General features: G+C 36.6%; 1 protein-coding gene across 2 annotated transcripts in view; it reads left to right on the top strand.

Moving 5' to 3' along the window:
• The window catches only part of rapgef5a (Rap guanine nucleotide exchange factor (GEF) 5a), a 56381-nt gene that overhangs the window by 10803 nt on the left and 25909 nt on the right, over positions 1 to 19669 (top strand). For both annotated transcript variants that reach the window (XM_024258280.2, XM_024258285.2), the window contains exons 2-9: positions 122 to 172; positions 971 to 1077; positions 2287 to 2408; positions 4511 to 4688; positions 11037 to 11118; positions 11201 to 11249; positions 11417 to 11490; positions 16873 to 17067. In XM_024258280.2, coding sequence (XP_024114048.1) covers positions 122 to 172; positions 971 to 1077; positions 2287 to 2408; positions 4511 to 4688; positions 11037 to 11118; positions 11201 to 11249; positions 11417 to 11490; positions 16873 to 17067 — 858 coding nt within the window. The remainder of the gene's footprint in view (positions 1 to 121; positions 173 to 970; positions 1078 to 2286; positions 2409 to 4510; positions 4689 to 11036; positions 11119 to 11200; positions 11250 to 11416; positions 11491 to 16872; positions 17068 to 19669) is intronic.

Here is a 19669-nt window from a genome sequence, read left to right as displayed (position 1 = left end):
ATAATACTGTAGGATAGATGAAACTTCCCTTTCATTTCTCAGTTATGTTTGTTCAGCGTGTTGACTCTTGTGTGTCATCTTGTGTGAATTGCCTTTGATAGGTTGCGCTTTGTTTCCACAGCAATCACCTGACACCATCCCTGGACCAAGTACGGGGCCGACAGTACACAAGGTGAAGGAGGCACACGCTCCCAAACATTTCTGAGTGATGTCATCCTTTCAGTTTTGCCCGGAGGCAACAGCTTTGTTTGTTTACCCCTGACACAGGTGACATCAGTGGGGAAACTGTCTTGGGAAATTTCTAGTTTTAACACCTACACACTCGACAGACACACACCCCCACTGGGGCAAACACAGAGGCTTTTGTCATTCCACTGCATTTTAGGAAACACTAGTATAGCCTAAGGTCGTAATTAGCTCTTTTACAATGAATTTTCTAAACAAGAGATGAGATGAATATGAGATAAGGAATCGTTTTTTGTTTATATACTTGTTTTTCCCATGTTTCTTTGATGTAGTAACTCAAATAAACTGCAAATATTTTTAGAAATTGCAGTGGTGATGCTCAACAACCTTTACCCTTCATAATCTATGGGAAAACCAATTTGCATGTCTATTTTAAATGCCTGTAAAACACCACCACATACTATAGAGCATGACATTCTTTTTGTATGTAAATCGTAAAAAAAATGTCCCACTCCGATCATCTTTTGAGAAAGCATTCCCAGAGTTTTTTCTTAATTATGATTATTCAGTTTTTAGCTAAAATAATAATAATAAAAAAAAAGCTGTCGTTTTCTAGGAAATAGTTTTTGCAAATTGGCAGGAGTTCATTAGAATTTCACCTCTGAGTTGTGGCTGGAGGTATTTGCATGTAACTATTGCTTTAGTTTTATCTGACTAAAACAATAATTATTATTAAGCTTTAATTGCACAGAAATAGTTCATTTCTTGTTTTGTATCTGTCTAGTCTTGCTCCCAGAGCTTCCCGTGTGCTGGTCGAGCCGTGAGGAACGCCTTCCTCTCTCATGGACCATACCCGGCCAAAGACAAGATACATCTAGCCAGAATCATCAGGTACATCTGTTCTCAATCGTTTGTGCTCCTTCCTGCAGAGCTGAATCAGTGAGTCCAGTAGCAGCAACTTTTTATGCTGCGTTCACATCGATTTGTACGTCATAATCGCTGCTCAACGCTTGTCCAAAAATCTTTTCATAAACTTGAAGCTCCCGTCTCGTGTGAGAGAAGCCTCGACTATTTTTGTCAATTCCAAAACATTGAAGACACGGAGGATATTGAGAGATCAGGTCTATTTATTTTAAAGAGCTCTACTAAGGCAGCTATAATGCGTAGGTTTGGTGAGTAACCGTCTACTGCAGGAGATGGGTCTGAACGACTCTCAGAGGTACTTCCGCCTCTCTGTGACCCAGTTTGAAGACTTGCTGTCCCACATTAGTCCACAGAAAGAAAATAAAAAAAAGGATAAAATTTGAGGACCTTTTTTATTAATGTCTTGATGCAAAAAAACAGAAAAATATCATAAAGGACTTCACTGATTGATCATCAGCACACCATGAGGCAAAGCTGAGTTCCTGATTGGTTGATGCAATGCAAACTATTCTGCACAGACCATAGACGTATATTATTTCACTGGACAAAACAAGGTGTTGATGTCACCCAGGGAAAATTCCAGAGCCGTCACCGTGGCTTCCTGATTGTCATTTTGAAATCCGCATTCTTTTACTGAGGCATCTGATCGGTCAGTTTATAACTTGGAACCAGCGCATACTTCCTGTTTGGAACACAAGAGAGGGGAGGGGTTGAGATGTCCAGTGATTCTACAGTCAATGGTTCAAACATTTGAACTCTGGAATCCACACAACCCCCATCTGGAAGACCTTTAGCTGCATCTGTACATTGACTTTACACTGAAACTGTTGCACGAATCGCGTTTGTTGTGAATGCAGCTTCAGCCTTGTCCTTATGTTTGAAGAAAGATGAAAACTACAAGAGAAGGGATTGCATGTACTGTACATCCTAACACCAAATGTTTCTGCTCGTGTATTAATAGATGTTTCATGTCATTGAACACACACCCACTCAAATGCACATGTACAAAAGCAGCAACACAGAACCCCTTCAGCGTTTCAGATGAAGATGTATCATGTTTATAGTGGTTCAAAACAACATTTTTTTTTCCCCCAAAGAAGTGTTTTTACTCATCATGGCATTATGTGACCACGCTGTGATCTGACAATGCAAATGTGTGTGTGTGTACATTAACAGGCGCAGCTATGTGGGAGTGGAGCTGGTGCAGTGGCTGTGTGAGCAGTGTGTCTGTGTGCGCTATCGGACTGCTGCTGTGCATGTCTGGCAGGTGCTGCTGGAGCTGGGAGTCCTGCTGTCTGGTAAAACACACACTTACATGCACAATGGTGGTGGAGGTGGTGTGTGTGGGGGGGGGATCATAATTCATAACTGCCTTCCAGCCACATCAGCAGCTATCTCCAGACCCTTAAAGATGTTAGTGGCGGGTTATTTTCAGAACACTAAAGAGGTTCAATTATTGCTGCAGTCACCTCGTCAGCACATATAGCTGGTTTTAATTTAGATCTGTCATGTGAAACTGTGAATCACTTCACCGCGTGGGTTAAAGCCCCCAAACAATCTCTCGGCGTTCTGCTGAAAGCCTCCCCCTCCATAATGTTCCTGTAATGATGTTGACATCAATTTCTCGTACATTGACCGCCAAGGCTATCCGTTAATCGAACATCGGCAGCTGACAGAACCTTGGTACGAGTGTGACCGTAAAGCAGCATAATGGCAGAGGAATTGTGCACATTATTTATTCTGTAGGATGTTTATCAAATGGAGTTTGTTGGCGATTTCTGTTTATATTAACCCAATTTTTTTTAGATTTTTTTTTTTAACATTCAAAGCTCCAGGGGACAAAACAGATAATAAAGCAATACTTACAAGCAAAATTAGTGAAAAATTGATTTACACAAGTACAAAGAGAAAGCACAATGAAAAGGTTAATGTTCTAAAGTGGAGACGACAAATAAAAGGTTTGTTGGTTGTCCAATGAGGCTGAGAGGGAGGTACGTGTTTGAGGCTGAAAGAAGAAGTAAAAGTTGCCAGTTTTATGGTTTGGAACACATCATTTTAGCCATGTAGAAATGGGTTGTTTTTTTAGAAAAAAAAAAAACAAAACAAAAAACTATACGGTGTCTGTATCTGTTGCTACATTTTCCTTTAGTTTTTTTTTTTAATTGTTACCTAGGGATTTTACAAATAATTGCTGTATTTTTCAGACTATAAGTTGCTCTGGAGTATAAGTCGCAGCAGCTAAAAATAATGCCTATTTGTCTACAAGTGGATTCATCAGAATGGAGCGGAGCAGAGAGCTTGTAGCCTGTAGATTGTAGCTTTTAGATCACAGTGATAAAATGTATTCAAACTGCACTTTTTCATCTGCACATTTTTCATGAGGATTTGAACAAATTAATGGTAAGAAATGCAACTTTGAGCTTAATTTTCTTTTATATATTTTCTCTATCATGAGAAAAAAGCAACATGTTAAAAACCCCAAATATATATATATATATATTATTGAATACTGTCTTTAATTACCGGTAATATAAACTAGATAAATAGCATTACTGTGATAATGCTAATGTGAAAGCTGTAAGCTGAATGTGGCTGCTGAAGATACTAGAGCTGATAGCTAGAAAAAACTAAAACTGACAGCTAGCTAAAAAAGCTAAAGCTGATAGCAGAAAATGCTAAAGCCAAAAGCTTGCTAAAATATCAACTAAATGCTAAATTAGCCTAAAAAACAAGAAAAAATTCAAATTATGCCAAAGCAGCTTGCATATAGTTAAATTGTTAGCTAAACTCCAAATTATCCTAAAAAATTGGAAAAATGTCTAAATTAGCCAAAACAGCTAGCATAATGCTAACATTCGAGCTAGCTCCAAATTTGCCTAAAATACTGGAAAAATGTCAAATTTAGCTAATATTTTAGCGTAGGCTTATTGCTAAAAAGTTAGCTAAACTCAAAATTAGCCTAAAAATGGAAGATGTCTGAATTAACAAAAACAGCTAGCATGTTACTAAATGATAACGTAAGCTCCAAAAAAACCCCTTAAAAACTCCTGAACATTTTAAGGTCCCAATGGTGCAGAAGTTCATAAGTTTCTAAAGAGCACAAAGTTTTTGAAGGGTTTTACTCATTTCTAATTCATTTCCAATGTGGAATATTTTGCTCAATATTTCACAACTTATAAAGTTTATAAATACTAAAAGTAAAATAATGTCCTGAACTAGTTGAGTGTTGCAAGATTACAGAAATTGTTGAAAGTGTGATTGAGTTTATACGTGCCAGAAAACGTACGTAAAGGCGCAGGAGAATCACTACAGTATTCACACAATAAATAGAATGAAAATGTATTTCAAAGTGATTAATAGTCAAGCCTCAAAGTGTGTGTTTTATTCTGGTTTTCCCCAGTTGACCAGCGGGTGGTGTTTTCTGACTCCAACTCTTACTACCAGTTCAGTTTTGAGGAGTGCGACTCTCCGTCTTGTGAGTTTCGTCTCAATGAGGCGGACTGGCCGGAGGCTGTGAAACTTCTTCTACAACTTGCCCCCTATGTCCAGTTTCGCTCCGGTGGCGGGACCAATAGTCCGTAAGTAACAGAACGGACACGCGTGTCATTACTGTTCTAGTTCATTGTTTTTATTTATTTTTTTCATTTATCATTGTTGGTACATAGCAGCACTTTAGCTCTAGTGTTTGCATTCTTGCAACTACTGTAACTTGTCAACCGTTTATGCAATTAACATAATTCCAGCGGATTCTGAAGTAGAAATAAGCATCTTTGCGCTTTGATGCAATAATTGACGTGACTTCATAGTGATCATCAATCATATTTTGTCGCTACCATGAAGTTAGAATAGCTGCTGCAAACTTCTGAATGGCGTTTATACTTTTCTACCCTGATAATGCTATTATCTTCAGCGTTTCAGTGTCTTTGTATTTTATTCATCGTAATAATTCTTGAAGATTCTGATTTTATATACTTAAAGCTGGTTTATTTTCATATGCAAAGTTTTTTGAAAAATGCTTACATCTGTATGTAGAAGTTTATGGTTAATTAATGGTGCAGATAAGACACGTTTTTGTTTATCTTAAAAGCCCCAACAAACCAATAACTATACTTTTTTTTTTTTAAAGTTAAATTTAAAGTGATTTTCCACTTTCTCCATATCTTGATCGCATATAGCTGAAGTTTTAATTGTGCTAGTAAGTAAGTATGCAGTCAGAATGTCATATTTGTTTATTTTTTGGGTGGTGTCACAATGAAATAATCTCCAAACGCTCTTATATTTAGAATGCAGTCATAGTCTTGAAAACGTAGAAACATTAATGTTCTGATTTGAGTTTGTTTATCTTCTAATTGCTCAAAATAAGTATAGGGTAAATGGTGCAATATGCATGTAATTCTACTATAGGCGTAAAATTCCAATTGCTGACATGTCATCAGCTTGCGTACCAATTCGATACCCCAACTCAAGCAATTACAAACCACTATAAGTATAAACTGGGCTTTAGAATATGTCAGAGCGTGTGCTGGTTGCCATTGGTGATGTCTCCGGTGGTAAAGGGTCAAATAACAAACTTCTAGTTTGGAATCACGATCAAGGTCCTTTGCCAATTTAATCATTTACATAGTGACTGAATAGAGGAGATGTTGCTCTAATACTTTTTAGTCCTTGCAACTTAGAAACTTTCAAAACAGGCAACCTGTGAAGAAAGCAGATCAGTGTATTCAGTCTGAGATGTTACATAGTGACTCACTGGAGCTTTTTCTATAATAGAAATGTACTCATGCAAATAAAACCCCAAACACATGCTGGGATCCCTTCTATACATGGAAGGGTCTCTAAGGCACACTTAAACGTACATGCTGAGTGGTGTTAGCCTGTTCCCTGTTTTGCTGCACGGTTCCTGCTGAGGCTGCGACTGAACTCAATCTGTCACTCAGAGATGAGGAGAGACTGAGATCAGAGTGTGTGTCTGTGAAGGGGTAATGAAAAATGGAGGATATATGAAAAGTGAAAGAACAGGAGCACCAATCCCTGATTTTTCTTTTTCCTCCCGTCTGGATTTAGAGAAGGTTGTCATTTTTTTTTACTAATGGAGGCTTAATGCATCATGCCTCAAACTGTAAAAAATGAGTGTTTACGTTTTGTTTTTATGAATGACATTAAACATGTAAAAGAAACTGATGTGCACTAAAAGGCGCTCCTCCACTTGCAGTAAAGAAAGCTAGATATTTAATAAACATTTTGAAGACCCACTCGAATCATTTTTCGAGCTAAAAGTGTTCTAAGTGGTCTTTTATTTATTATTTTGCTAAAATAAATTTATATATATATGAGATTATCAAGGACATAGTTTCTGCAGAGCTGCAGTAGTTCTCTTCAAAAATTTAAATCTGAGTTGTGCGCGGGACTGTTGGCGTAGATCAACCCCGCCCCCATTCCCCTTTCCACAGCTGAGAGTTTGAAGCTTTTGGACCAATCCAGCACATTTTCAACATAAAAAATACGGTATTTCTCAAACAGTATTTTTTTCATCTGCTCCTGATTCCCTCCCTAATCGCTAACTACTAAAAACTATAAAGTGCAGGACTATCTAATGCCAACTACTTTTTTTGGCAATATGACATCAATGGTTTCAAAAAGTAAAAACCTATTAAATACACTATTTTACAAATACTACTTATGGATCCACTGTGTTTTGATAATGAAAACTTGAATGGTTTATAAATAAAATAAGTAAAATAAATTTTTTTCCCCCCCAAAAAATAGTTCAAACACAATGCATTGTGGTCTATATTCACCAATCTAGCGCGCATCAATGCACACTGATTATTCGCATTGACTTCTGGGAAATTTTCTAGTGCACTGTATCTTTGAATTGTAGATTTGGACAACTCTACAAAATGGTACACGATGTAGTAGTGAAGAATGAAGAGATTCAGACACAACCCAGAACTTGTTTGTAGCACGCTACACATTAGCCCCGTAGGAAGTGTTAGCCACGTTAGCGTATTCACAATACCTGCATCATGCTTTGACACTTTGAATATTGTGTCATCTAAATGCTTCCACCTGTTTTGTGTTTTCCCCCTTGTGCTCTATCTTTCTCTTTGAGGGTGAATAAGTGAAGCTCAGTGCAAAACTATTCAAAATATTTCCACAGCTACCATCAGGAAATATTACAAATACGAGTCAAAATAAAAATACCAGCAGTAATTCATTTTGGCATGTCTCCTATCAGATTAAACCCTCCAGGAGTTATGGCTTCGTTCTTTTATCTGAACAGGCAGGCTTGAAATTGATACTAATACCTTCATACATAACCTGATTGTTGAGACAAACAGTAAGAGACAGCTGTTTTAGTGAGTATTAAATTATATGATTATTTAGGTAACAGCTTCATAATTTAGTACTTTTATTTCCCTACTAGAATTATTAAAATGAGTTTTGTGACTGAACACAATCTGGATGTTATTAAATTTATCTGGATCATTTTTTTTGGACTTTTATATATGGACTTGATCATTATTTTCCACACACTTCAAACTCAGCTTTGTTAATCTTTGTCTCCATTTAAGTCTATTTTTATTAGTTTTTTTTTTCAGTGTGAGAAATGTTGTATTAGTTAATATCAAATGTACTTTACATAAAAGCAAGACTAAAACATGCATATAAAATCCTATTTTTAATAACTGTAAATGAAAATGGTTAATTAAATGTCAATTTTTAGAGGTTGTCCCGCCAACCACAGCATGTCCAGTTCCTATGCGTTTATTTTATTTTACTTTTTTTTTAATTTAAAGGTTTCATCTTGGTAATATTTGAGTGCTATCATCAGTGATATGAAAAAAAATGCACATTAATCCAGTATTAAGTCTATATATAATATATTTGTATACATTTACCCATAACTATCTTGCACTGGTTATACATTTTTAAGGCTGGGTTGATAAAAATCAATTAGTCAATTTGAATTGATCTAAGCTTAAAAGGGTTAATAATCGATCCATAAAAATATAGATCAATCTAGCGCATAAAGCTAAAGTGTGCTAGCTTGATTGTGGAATTTCCCATAGGACAGCTAATGCTAACCCTCTGTGAAGTAAATTGTTTAAGAACATATTTTTAATGTAACCACTTGAGGTTTTTAAAGCACATTTTTTTTGGTAATTCTTTGCTTTTTCATGTTGAAACAGTGTACTGTTATGGCGCCAGCTCCACCTAGTGGCCAAACTGAAACATCCTCCAGGAGAAGCAGAACAATGTTTACAATGTTAATGATCTGAACATTTTTTTAGAACTTCTCCTTTAGAGAATCTATGTAACACTGTATGATATTAACAATCTCATTACAATTTAACTAATACATTTTACAGTATATGAACTGTATCAGATTAATATGAATATATTCAAAACATATAGATTATTCATGGATTTCTAAACAAATGTGTATAAATGTGTAAACTGTGTAAACTCAAAATGTGATTAAAACCAATTGAATTGAGATAATCGAAAGAATAGAAAAAAATCAGAATCAAATTGATTCTGGAAATTATTATTGAAACCCATCCCCATTAATTTCAGCCAGAAAATATCAATCTTTTTCAGTAAGAAAGCCCCACTCTAATCATCTTTTGATCTGTTATAAAATAATTCTCGGTGGTGTTTTTATTATGACTAAGCAGTTTTTTTTGGTTTTTTTTTTAGCCAAAATTAAAAAAAAGTGTTTTTTCGGACCTAGTTTCTGAAGAGCGTCCGGAATTCATTAGAATTTGACTCTGAAGCACCCCCGCCCCCTTTCCCTTTCTTGTTGCTAAGATCTTGGAGCTTGAGACCCTTATAGAGTACTTTTTATCACAAATACTATCTGCATTTTTTTTTGTCTGCTCCTGATTCACAACGATTTCAATAAAGAAATACTCAAATGTAATTTTAGCTCAATTTTCTTTATATATTTTCTACATAATCGATAGCTGGAACCAAGAAAATGTCACATTTGTTGGAGAAGGAGAGATGTATTTTGTGGATTTGTTGATATTCTCTTCCAGATAGTTTTCTGTGTGTATGGTAAGCGAAAGGCTGTCACCTCCCTCATGTCTTAATCTATTCACATATGTATTGTTTTTACATCATCTGCATAAAAATGCAAAATTAGTTTTTCTAAATGAATCATATTCTTTTAAGTCGTTAAACTCTTGACGCGTTTGGGACAGAAAAACCTCGGATCACTTTTATCTTCAGCGCTGTGTAGGACTTAATGATCAGTGACACCCCCCTACTGTTCCTCTCCTGCAGTCCTGATACATTTAGGCTCATGGTGAGTCACCAAATTACTAACTGAATGCTGTCTGGAAATAAAACTTAATGACCCAGATGAGAATAAACTTCTCGTTATGGATCATAATAGTTTTTGTGATTTACAAATGACTATTTGGTCAGTGGCAAACACGAATCCCCTAAATTCATAAGGATTTTATGATAATTTCTGATTATTATCATCACCTTCACCTGCATGTCCGTCTGTCCCAGCATTCAAAGCTGTAGTTTCATGCTGAAGGCTGTTGGGTAATGGTTGTGTCCTCTGTATCTTATCAGATTACAGAGCAGACACGTTTGCCCAAGGCTACAGTACATCCTCCTCCCTCTGCAACTATTACACGTACCACTGGGATCTGTGCATGAAATCCAAATTGTATGCAAATAAGCAGCAAGCTGCACGTGCGTGCAGACGCTTGAGGGGAAAATGTGTGTAGTTAGTCTGCTTATGTCAGAGCTTTACAAATCAATCCAACGCTGCATCTTGTAAAGATGTAGTAGATGTTCTTCAACCCGTTTCATAACTGTTAACGTGATGCATAATTCATCCCAAAACAATTAGATTTCATTATTGCACCGCCTGAACGTGCACACAGATAAAAACAAATGCAATTATCCATGCTTGCTTGTGAGGATAACTTGTGCAGCAGTGTTCCCGCGTGTGCAGGATCCTCCCTAACATCAATGGAAAAGGTGTGTCTGGAAGCCATTTTACATGAAACCACATGAAGGGACACAGCGCTGCTGACAAAGTGACAAAGATGGATCAGAGAAGTCAACTTGGCTGGATAGAAAATGCCCCATGTATAGAATCTGTTTGGGTTCTAAATATGGACTCAGGACTTGATTATTCAATTAATTCAATTTTGAGTTTACTGATTTAGACACATTTGTTTGGAAATAAATGAATAATTATCATAATAATCTGATACAGTTTACATACTATACAATATATTAGTAAAATTATAATGAAATTGTTAATGGCATACAGTCTTCTGTATTCTCAAACGGAGAAGCTCTAACAAAATGTTCATATCATCAACATTGAAAACATTGTTCTGCTTCTCCTGTAGGGCGTTTCAGTTTGGCCACTAGGTGGAGCTTATACTACAGCAGTACACTTTTTTCCAAAAGAGAAGAAGAAAGTATGAGCAAAAAACACCCTGAGTTTTTGAGGATAGGACAATATTTTTGTCATGTAAAAGCATAAATAGTTAGATTTTTTTTTTTAATTGTATAATTTTTTTTATTAATAACCGAGAACAAATAGTGCAAATAATAGTTTTTGCACTGCAAAGGTATTTTTTATCCCCCAAAAATGAGCTATTATTTAGTCAATTGAGTATTTTTATTTTTTAGCTGTTAAGGTATTTTTTTACTCAAAATGTTAACATTTTTTCTCAAATAAATTAGGCTACACTTATTTTTTGGGCAAAATCAAAAGGTTGTAGTTTATAGTGTGAATTGTAGTTCTATTTGTGATGCCAGAGGGCAGAGTTGTGTGCAGAAAAGCTCAGCAGGAAGCCTCACATCACTGTTGCTCATTTAAATCAGAATATTGAACGCTGCTGTTGTGAACAAAAAAAAAAAGCCTGTCCATCCTTCCCCCCAAGGTCAGAGGAAGACTCTGAGGGCAACAGAGACATCTGCAGTGAGATCCTTCAGATTAAAGCTCTGGAGAGGCTCACCTCCACGGTCAGTGTGTGCAGAAGACCAACCAGCAAATGCAGTTGTTGTAATCATTTAAACTTTTCATTTTTATTTCAATATTTTCCAGGTACAAAGCGAGTTGGCAGCAGCTCTCGCCAGAAAGACTCGTAAAGCTTGTAAGTATAATCTTGCAGCGGTTGGAGCTTTACTAACACTTTATTTCCGCTTTTTCTTTTTTTTTTTTTTCCACGTGGCCACCATGAGCTGATGAAAGAGCAGAAAGTGGAAATTACTGTGGTTTAAGCCAAGAAAAAGGCTGTAATTTACCTCTGTTTGGTTGCAGTATCAGAGCAGGACTCTGACACAACAGAGGAACGTCAGCAGGAGTCGTGCACGCCCAGCGAGGAGAGCAGTCCGGTATTACTAACATACACACTCACTGTCATACGTAAAAGACCTCAAAACCACTTTATGTATCACTGCAATCCAACTCCATATGTATTAGATTTCTAATTTTCTGCAGGATAAATCTTTAAAACTTAAATTGATATTGAAAGAAATTGAAAGAAATGTGACGCTGGAATCTTCAAACTTAAAAAAAAAGTATTTGACACTCTCATGACATCCTACTGGACAAACTGGAAGTATGTGGCATCAGAGGAGTAGCACTAAATTGGGTCAAAAGCTATTTAATAGGAAGAAAACAATTTGTCAAAATTAATGAATTCACACAAGAGGCCAAAGAGATAAGTTGTGGTGTCCCACAAGGATCAATTCTGGGCCCACTGCTGTGCAATATTTACATTAAGGATATATTCAAACTTTTAAAACTCATTTTATTTGCTGATGATACCAATATATTCTATTCTACAGACAATTAAAGGGAACTTATCAATGTGGTGAACACAGAGTAAAACAAAATAAAATCATGGATGGATTACAACAAACTGTTTTTAAATCTAGACAAATCCAAGGTGATGCTTTTTGGTAATTACAAAGCCAACACAGAGCTCTCTAATGAAGATGACTTAATTGGAAAGTGCTACAGAAATTAGGGATTGTTGTTGAAACTGAGTTGGAAGTCCCACATCAGACACATTCAAACTAAAGTTTCAAAAAGTATTTCAACCATAAATAAATCTTAATCTTAACCTTATTCTAATATATTAGAATACAACTGTAGATATCTATTGTACTGATCCTTAATATTACCGTATTCCACCTACTGTATATTAGTTAGTTTTTCCTGCTGAAGTTAGCTTTTTTCTGACTGTAGTATTACACAAACGCTGTGCTTTTTTCACACTATTGTGGCCAGAAAATGAGAAACAAAAGAAGAGAAGTGGATCAGGTTTAGTTTGACCTTATCAGCTGAAGCACAGCTTGCACGCAACTTGCAACATCCCGAAAACAAGATAGTTTGCCGCTTCTTTCTGCTAAAGGTCACAGAGTGGAAGTTTCATATATAGAGATGTACCAAATCACATTTTTTTACTCTCTATCCATCCCTTATCCAGAGGATTTGGGCCTTTTGGATAAAAGCAACTTCTTGTTTGACAAAAATGGCAAAAGTGGTGACTATTTGTGTCTATGTACAAAAATCTTGAAAAAAATAAAACAAAGTGATCTGAAATTCAACAAGAATGAAATACTTTTTAATTTACTGATGTTTTAAAATTGATAGAACTGCAGTGTTCCCTCGCAATATCACAGTCTCATTGTTTCACAGATGTTTTATTATTATTATTATTTTAACAGTTCATTGTGTTCTGCATCCTGATTGGCTGAAGGCATTGTCAATCAACCTTTGATCAGATTTTTTTATTCTATTATTCCGGACTTATTTTTCTATGCAGGTTTGAACTTTGAGAGTTTAAACGGGAGAGAAAAGTGTGAAAATGTTCACGTCTGTTTTATAAAAGTGTATTAAATGTGCAGTGAGGGGTATTACAGCTTTAAAGCACTTAAAATAATTGTAAAAATGAAAGATGACTACTTTGGATTTCACCTAATTCCCCCCATAAATGAAGGAACACTGTACTAACTAAAAAAAACATTTATTAAGCTATTCCCAAAGACATAATATTATTGACATTTTTTATTAGTCTGGCATATAAGCAGTAATCTGAATTATTTCGGCTATAGCTGCTTAAACTTGAGTCAAATGTTGTTTTTTGGCCCTTTAACCTGCATAGTATTGACCTCGTTTGTTTCTCCGATTCCTGAAGCCATACAGGAAGCTCCTTTTTTATACTGTGTGAACTGATCCTCCAGTTATGCAACTCGGCCTGCTTTAGGGGATTCAGGAAATACTTATCCTTCAACCCCTGTGGTGGAACATGATAAGCATTTGTGATTGCAGTGAAAATATGAATGACTCCTAAGCCTGGAGCTACTTTTACGTTATACAATGCTGATCGAAAAGATAGTAAAATAGTTGAACTGTTACCGTTTCTCCTTTAGTGCTAAATTAAATCGCAGATTCTGCTGTATTGTGATGCTGTTCTGGCTGATCCCATTACTCAGAACTGCTTCCAGGTCTTTTCCAAACCCACAGGATGACACAGCAGTGACACACGTCAGCAGCAGTGCAAGTGGGAAAGCTGTGAGGTGGAAGGAAAGCGGTCAGAGTGTGATTGGACGGTTGCAGGTTCATTTCCTCTCTTGCCTGCTCATTTGTTGTGTCCCACTTTACTCCTGGTGGTCAGGTTAACGCCTTGGATAGCAGCTCTGTCACCATCGGTGTATGAGTAAATTCATCCTTAAACTAAAGCATTCCATAAGTATGCACCATTTACTGTTTTTCCATGTTTTCTTTCACGTATGCAGACACTCTGAGTTTACGGGCTCAAACCAAACGGGAATTTTAAAAATCCTTCTCAAAACAAGTTAAAAAACAGAATGCATAATGTTTTTTCTCTTGTTAGAAGCAAAATAATCTGCTGATGTACAGGAAGAACACGTAGTTTCTAGTGTACTTGATTTAAGATAAAACTAACTTACTTGTAACTTTTCTGTGAGTTGTAACAACTTGTTTTAAGACAATAAATCTCTTATATATTCTTCAGTCATTTAATCTTGTTAACCGTCTTATTTTAAGTAATATATCTAATGAAACCATTTTTTAAAATTCATAATTTACAGATTTTTTACAACTTTATCTTAAAATGTATACATCTAGTCCTTTTTTAATTGGTCTAGAAATAAGTTGGACATTTTTAGCGTTCAAAATAGAATCCTTTTTTTGGGTAAAAGTATAAGCATATTCTTAAAACGTTTCTTCAGCAACACATGCATGTTTCCAATTACCAAAGTAATGTTTCTATATTCATATTTACATACTCATATTCAATTACGTGAGTGTTTATAGAACATTTCTAGACTAAATTTGGTCTTGAAAGAGCAGGACATCACTACTTATTTTAAAAAATATTACCAAGACACTTCTACTAGCTCTTGGCAGTTTTTTTCTCACTTCTAAAGCTACCAAGAATGTAGCGCGCGTTCAAGAATGCATTAAACGGGGATTCTTGACTGCACATTTAGCCAATAGTGTTTACACTGCACAAGAAGGGAGGGGCTTCTTCTTTTATTGTTTACTAGCCCAGTTTACTACAGTTGGGAGATGTTTGGTGTGGAATGTCAAAGTAGTGCAAAAAAACTGGAGCAAGTCTTGCTCCAGTTTTTTTTCTTTCACAGCTCTATTTGATATATGAAAAACTTGGTGCTGTATAATTCAGACCTGGAATAGACCGCAATTATCAATTCTCCTGATCAATTTTCAAATGGTTGGTACTTCTGTGAAGAAAAGGGACGCCGTTCATATGTCACCACCAAATCAGAGTCCCTGATTGGTTCCACTGGTTTACCTTCCAATCTGGGTTCAATAGCTGTAGCTTCACAGGGAAAAAACATTTTGCTTTATATATGTTTTCACTTGTTTAGAGATGGACATTTTTCCATTTTTTTCATGTTTATATGTTACAACTATCTAGCCAAACTTGAGTTCTTATTTAAGAAGAAACATTTAAACTACTTTTTTTCAGCCCAATTGGTGATTTTTATGTGGTTGTTTGTATACATTTAACATTTTACAACCTTTAAATGATAATCTACGTCAACCAAAAAAATAAAGGACTGAAGCATCATGCTTATCAAAGCCCATCCAAAAAAACAACTTACAGAAGCAAAACTTAACATCAAGTTGACAAGTATGCCACAAACATAGAAAACAACATTTTTCACCAAATACATATTCATATGTACAAGTTTATAGACATATACATACAATATATACATGTATTACAGCTACATACATACATAATTTCATACATATTTACTAAAACATAGTTAAATTTCACTTGTATTGACTAATTTAACATCTGTACTTAAAGAATTAAAGTTTTGTACCAAAAACAGAAGAACATCTCCATTTTACATTTGTTCTTGCCCTGAAGGATTCAAACATAAAATTATCTCTTAAATTATAATGTTTCCTCTTTTCTCAATTTTAAAGTATTAGATTTTTTAAACAGTCCATTAGTGGACTCCCGAAAACCAACTTTATTTTTTAATCTAACTGCTCTTTTTCTGAAGTTTAATTATTGGGTGAATATTTGTTTTGTATATATTTCCCCAAATTTCACTACAGTACTGGAACTACTACTTGATAGTAGTTAGTTAGCTAGCTAGCTAACTATTGTAACAGTGAAATCTGTCCAACACTAAAGCTCTTTAGCTCTAGCTAGCTAGCTAGCTGATAATAAGTTATATGAAAACCCTTAGTATTTATGTGCATATATATATATATTTTTTTTTTCTTGTGTGTCTATATGTTCTTTATGAGGAAATTTGTTGTATCATGTTTGCAATTGTTAAATAAAGGTTTGGGGAAAAACTAGCTTGCTAGCTAAAGAGTATTTGTGTTGGACAGATTTTACTGTTACAATAGGGGGTTATAAATCTGACACACAAGGTGCATATTTTTATAAATCCCTTTTTCATTTGAGGCTAAACTTAATATTATATTTTTATGCATTTCTTGTTGTAAAGAGGTGCACAGAGATGACTGGGTTAGGACAGGAAGTCAAAAGCTGTTTTACAGGAAACTAAGACTAAGGTTTTGATTTGTCTGTGTGGTCATGTTGCAAGATAAGACCCATTTGGAGGGTGTTTCCTGGTAAATAAGGGGTGTATGTGTGCTACCCCACACCGTGGTGGGGGACCGTGGGATCCTGGAGCTCACAGGAAGGGTTGCCCGAGTCACAGCCAAATGAAACAAGCCTCTCTGTCTGTCTTCCAAGGAAAACAAACAAAGCGGGATGCCCGCCACTGGTGATAACCATCACACAACATGCAACACTCTAGGGATTTTATGCTAGGATGAATTTTACATTTTTTCCACCAACCTTTTATTGAAACTAGTCTACTTTTTGCTTTTTGTGGCATAGAGTTATCAAGGATTATTACTCTTATTTGCTGACTTTGTATCTACCTCAGGGAGCTCTTTGTGTTGAGGAGGAGGCAGACGTAAACCACACACCCTAACACCTACTCCCGCCCACTTATACTCCTAATCACACTCTTCTCTGAGGTCCTCTGACACACAGCAGTCAGGCTGACACCAAGAGAAATACAACAGGATTTATTAGCTCAAACAGATGGGACTATTCATATAATTCCACCTTCTATTTTCCTTTGAATTATCAAGATTCTCCCACTTTTTAGGACCTTGTGAGCATTGCCAGGATGTCTTGGGACTGCGGGCTGAAATATGTCTTCATGCCTCCTGTGTTGCAGCTGGGTGGGGTGTGTTCGTTGCGGGACAGCGGCAACAGCAGCAGTGGTGGTGGCGGCAGTGGGGGAACGGGGTCGGTTTGCTGCCGTGAAGAACTCACCAGCCGACTGGGGCTGGAGGCGGTCCAGCGGCTGGCGAAGGATGGCTGTCGGATCCTGCAGAACCACAACTACCGGATATCTGACAGGAATCAAGCGGTAAGTGGCACAGAAAATCGTCAACCTCATACAATGTTTGATCGGAATAGAATATGTACTTAAGAGTTTGAGTACAGATGTCATGTGGTAAACGCCATTACTTTAGAGTTACTCATGCTTGCACCTCTACGATCTCTTGAGTAGATTGACTTGATTGGATTACGTCAATCTCCAAGACACATGTCCAATGATTTATAACCACAACACAAGTGTCCGAAAACTTGCACACACAAAGTTTGGCTTCATTCAGATAAATATTTCCAGCATTTCCCTGCTGCTGCATGTCTAGTGTGGGTAGTAATAATAATGGTTCAGTGCAAAGTGATATCATGCTCTTTCTACAAGCTGTCATGAAGTTTGCGTCTGCACAATCACTTGTGTGTCAGTTTGCTGGCTAGAGCTTATAATTACTGAGAGGGCTTAAAAGTGTCTGCTCATGCACTGCTAGCACTGTGGCAGGCTGAGTCAGTGATCATGAGTGGGCTGTTCGCGACACCTTGCAATGCTTGATCCGCGCTACCGTGCACCTGGAGACAGGAAGCAGTGCGACTCTAATATCTGATATCACCCCACATCCTGAAGTAAATGTTTGTGAGAGTTACTGCAAGCAGGAGTTTATCTGAAAGCCTTTTTAGAAGAATAATAGAGGATTCGTTTTCTGCAATTCAGGGAGATCTTTTCTCATGTTTGCGCTGCTAGAAGAGCTGGAGCCATCCGGCTTGTCAGATTTGTCATGCTTGGTGAGAATCTTGAGTGCAGAAGTCCTGTGAAGTCCCCAAAGGCCATCCCTGCCCAGCATCCATGATGCCATTAGAGGACATGGGTCTTTAGTCATAGCCTAAGCTAAAACTGCTCTTAAACCTTGTGCGATCTTATGGGTCCAGATGACCCGACTCTTACACTGATGTGTGTTTCCTCCCATGACAAAGGTGGACAGGATTTTATGTTTGCCACAGACACCAGTGAAGATAAAAAATGTTTGGAAAAAAAGGTTCAGCTGCTGACTTGTGGGGTCCAGATGACCCTACTTTTAATGTAAACATGCCTTGGATAGCACGAGGGTTAAATGTGGATATGGTTTGTCTGCAGGCAAAAAAACATGAAATATCAAAGTCGTAGATTGCTTGGTGAGCCTGTAAAGTAAAAATGTTCTTGCACACTTTAAGTAATCGGAATAAATGCCTGACCAGAAAAAGAATGTGTCATGTAAAAACGCCATTCTGAATACTCTGAATGATCAGACTCATTCTGATCCAAATTTCCTTCTGATCGAAACAGGGAATTATACCGATCGTTGATCCGATCGTGGTGCGTGTAGATAATCCATTCCAATCGTGGTTCATTACTGCGCTGGATTTTACGTCATGCATTGAGGGTATGGCGCTCCAGAGAAGTTTTTGGACCGATCGGCTGCTCTACGAGAGCGAATCGTTTCTCTGAGCAGAGTAGTGGATTCACAGCTTTCATGCCTGTGAGTGGGAGGTGCTTTGTTACGGTGTGAGCTTCGGACTGCAGTCCGTCCGGCTGCTCTGAGTGAGAGACCTGCTGGACTTAGGAAAACCGTGTCTCTCGGAAGGACTGTGTGTCTCCGATCGGCTTCAGGACGGTGTGAGCCGGTGGAGGCGGCTTTTAAATTTGGAAATGCCGCTCCGTGCTCCGAAAAGTCTTGAGAAACTGCAAAAAAATCATGTAAATTCAAGTTTCCAATCACGTCCAGACAAAGTAAAGGCTGAAGTTATTCCCACATATTTACATGCAGAAAGATGCACATTGCTGCATCGATACACAGATTTAGTAAATTCTGAGCGAAGAGTCACTTAAAAATATTATTATTAATAATGAAAGCACACTATCTATGTTTGTTAACAACGGGACTCGCCATTTCTTTCTTCTACGACTATTTCCGGCATTTTAGACTAGGGCTGGGTATCGGTTATAATTTCCAGAAATGATTTGATTCGAATTTTTTCCGATTCTTTTGATTCTTCAATTCAATTCAATTTTAAGTTTACAAATTTATACACATTTGTTTAAAAATATATTAAAAATCTATTATTTAATTTGAACATATTTATAATAATCTGATACACTTCACATATTGTAAAATTTATTAGAAAAATAATGAGATTGTTAATATCATAAAGTGTTACATAGATTCTCTAAAGGAGAAGTTCTAACAAAAATGTTCAGATCATTAACATTGTAAGAAGTGCTGCTTCTCCTGGAGGGCGTTTTAGTTTGGCCACTAGGTGGCGATCGTGCTATAGATGTACACTTACTTCAAGAAGAAGACAACAGTATGAGGGAAGTTTTTTTACAGTCAATGGTTTTAGACCACAAATAGTTACTTTAAAAATATTTCCTTAAAAGAGTTTGAAAAATTATTGCATCTGAGTAAATAAAGATGTTCAGATTTAGTCAGCAATGTGTTTTTTTTTTTTTGTGGTCAACCGAACGTTAGCATTAGCCGTACTATTTAGAATTCTATTGAACGTTTGCATCAAGCAGCAGACTTTAGCTTTGTGCGGTAAATCGATTTATATCGTTTGTGAATCGATTATTGATCTATTAAGCTTTTATCGATTTTTTTTTTTTTCAACCT

Source organism: Oryzias melastigma, linkage group LG11, assembly GCF_002922805.2.
Source record: "Oryzias melastigma strain HK-1 linkage group LG11, ASM292280v2, whole genome shotgun sequence".
In the NCBI taxonomy this organism is placed as follows: Eukaryota; Metazoa; Chordata; class Actinopteri; order Beloniformes; family Adrianichthyidae; genus Oryzias; species Oryzias melastigma.
This window is presented reverse-complemented; position numbering and strand designations above follow the sequence as displayed.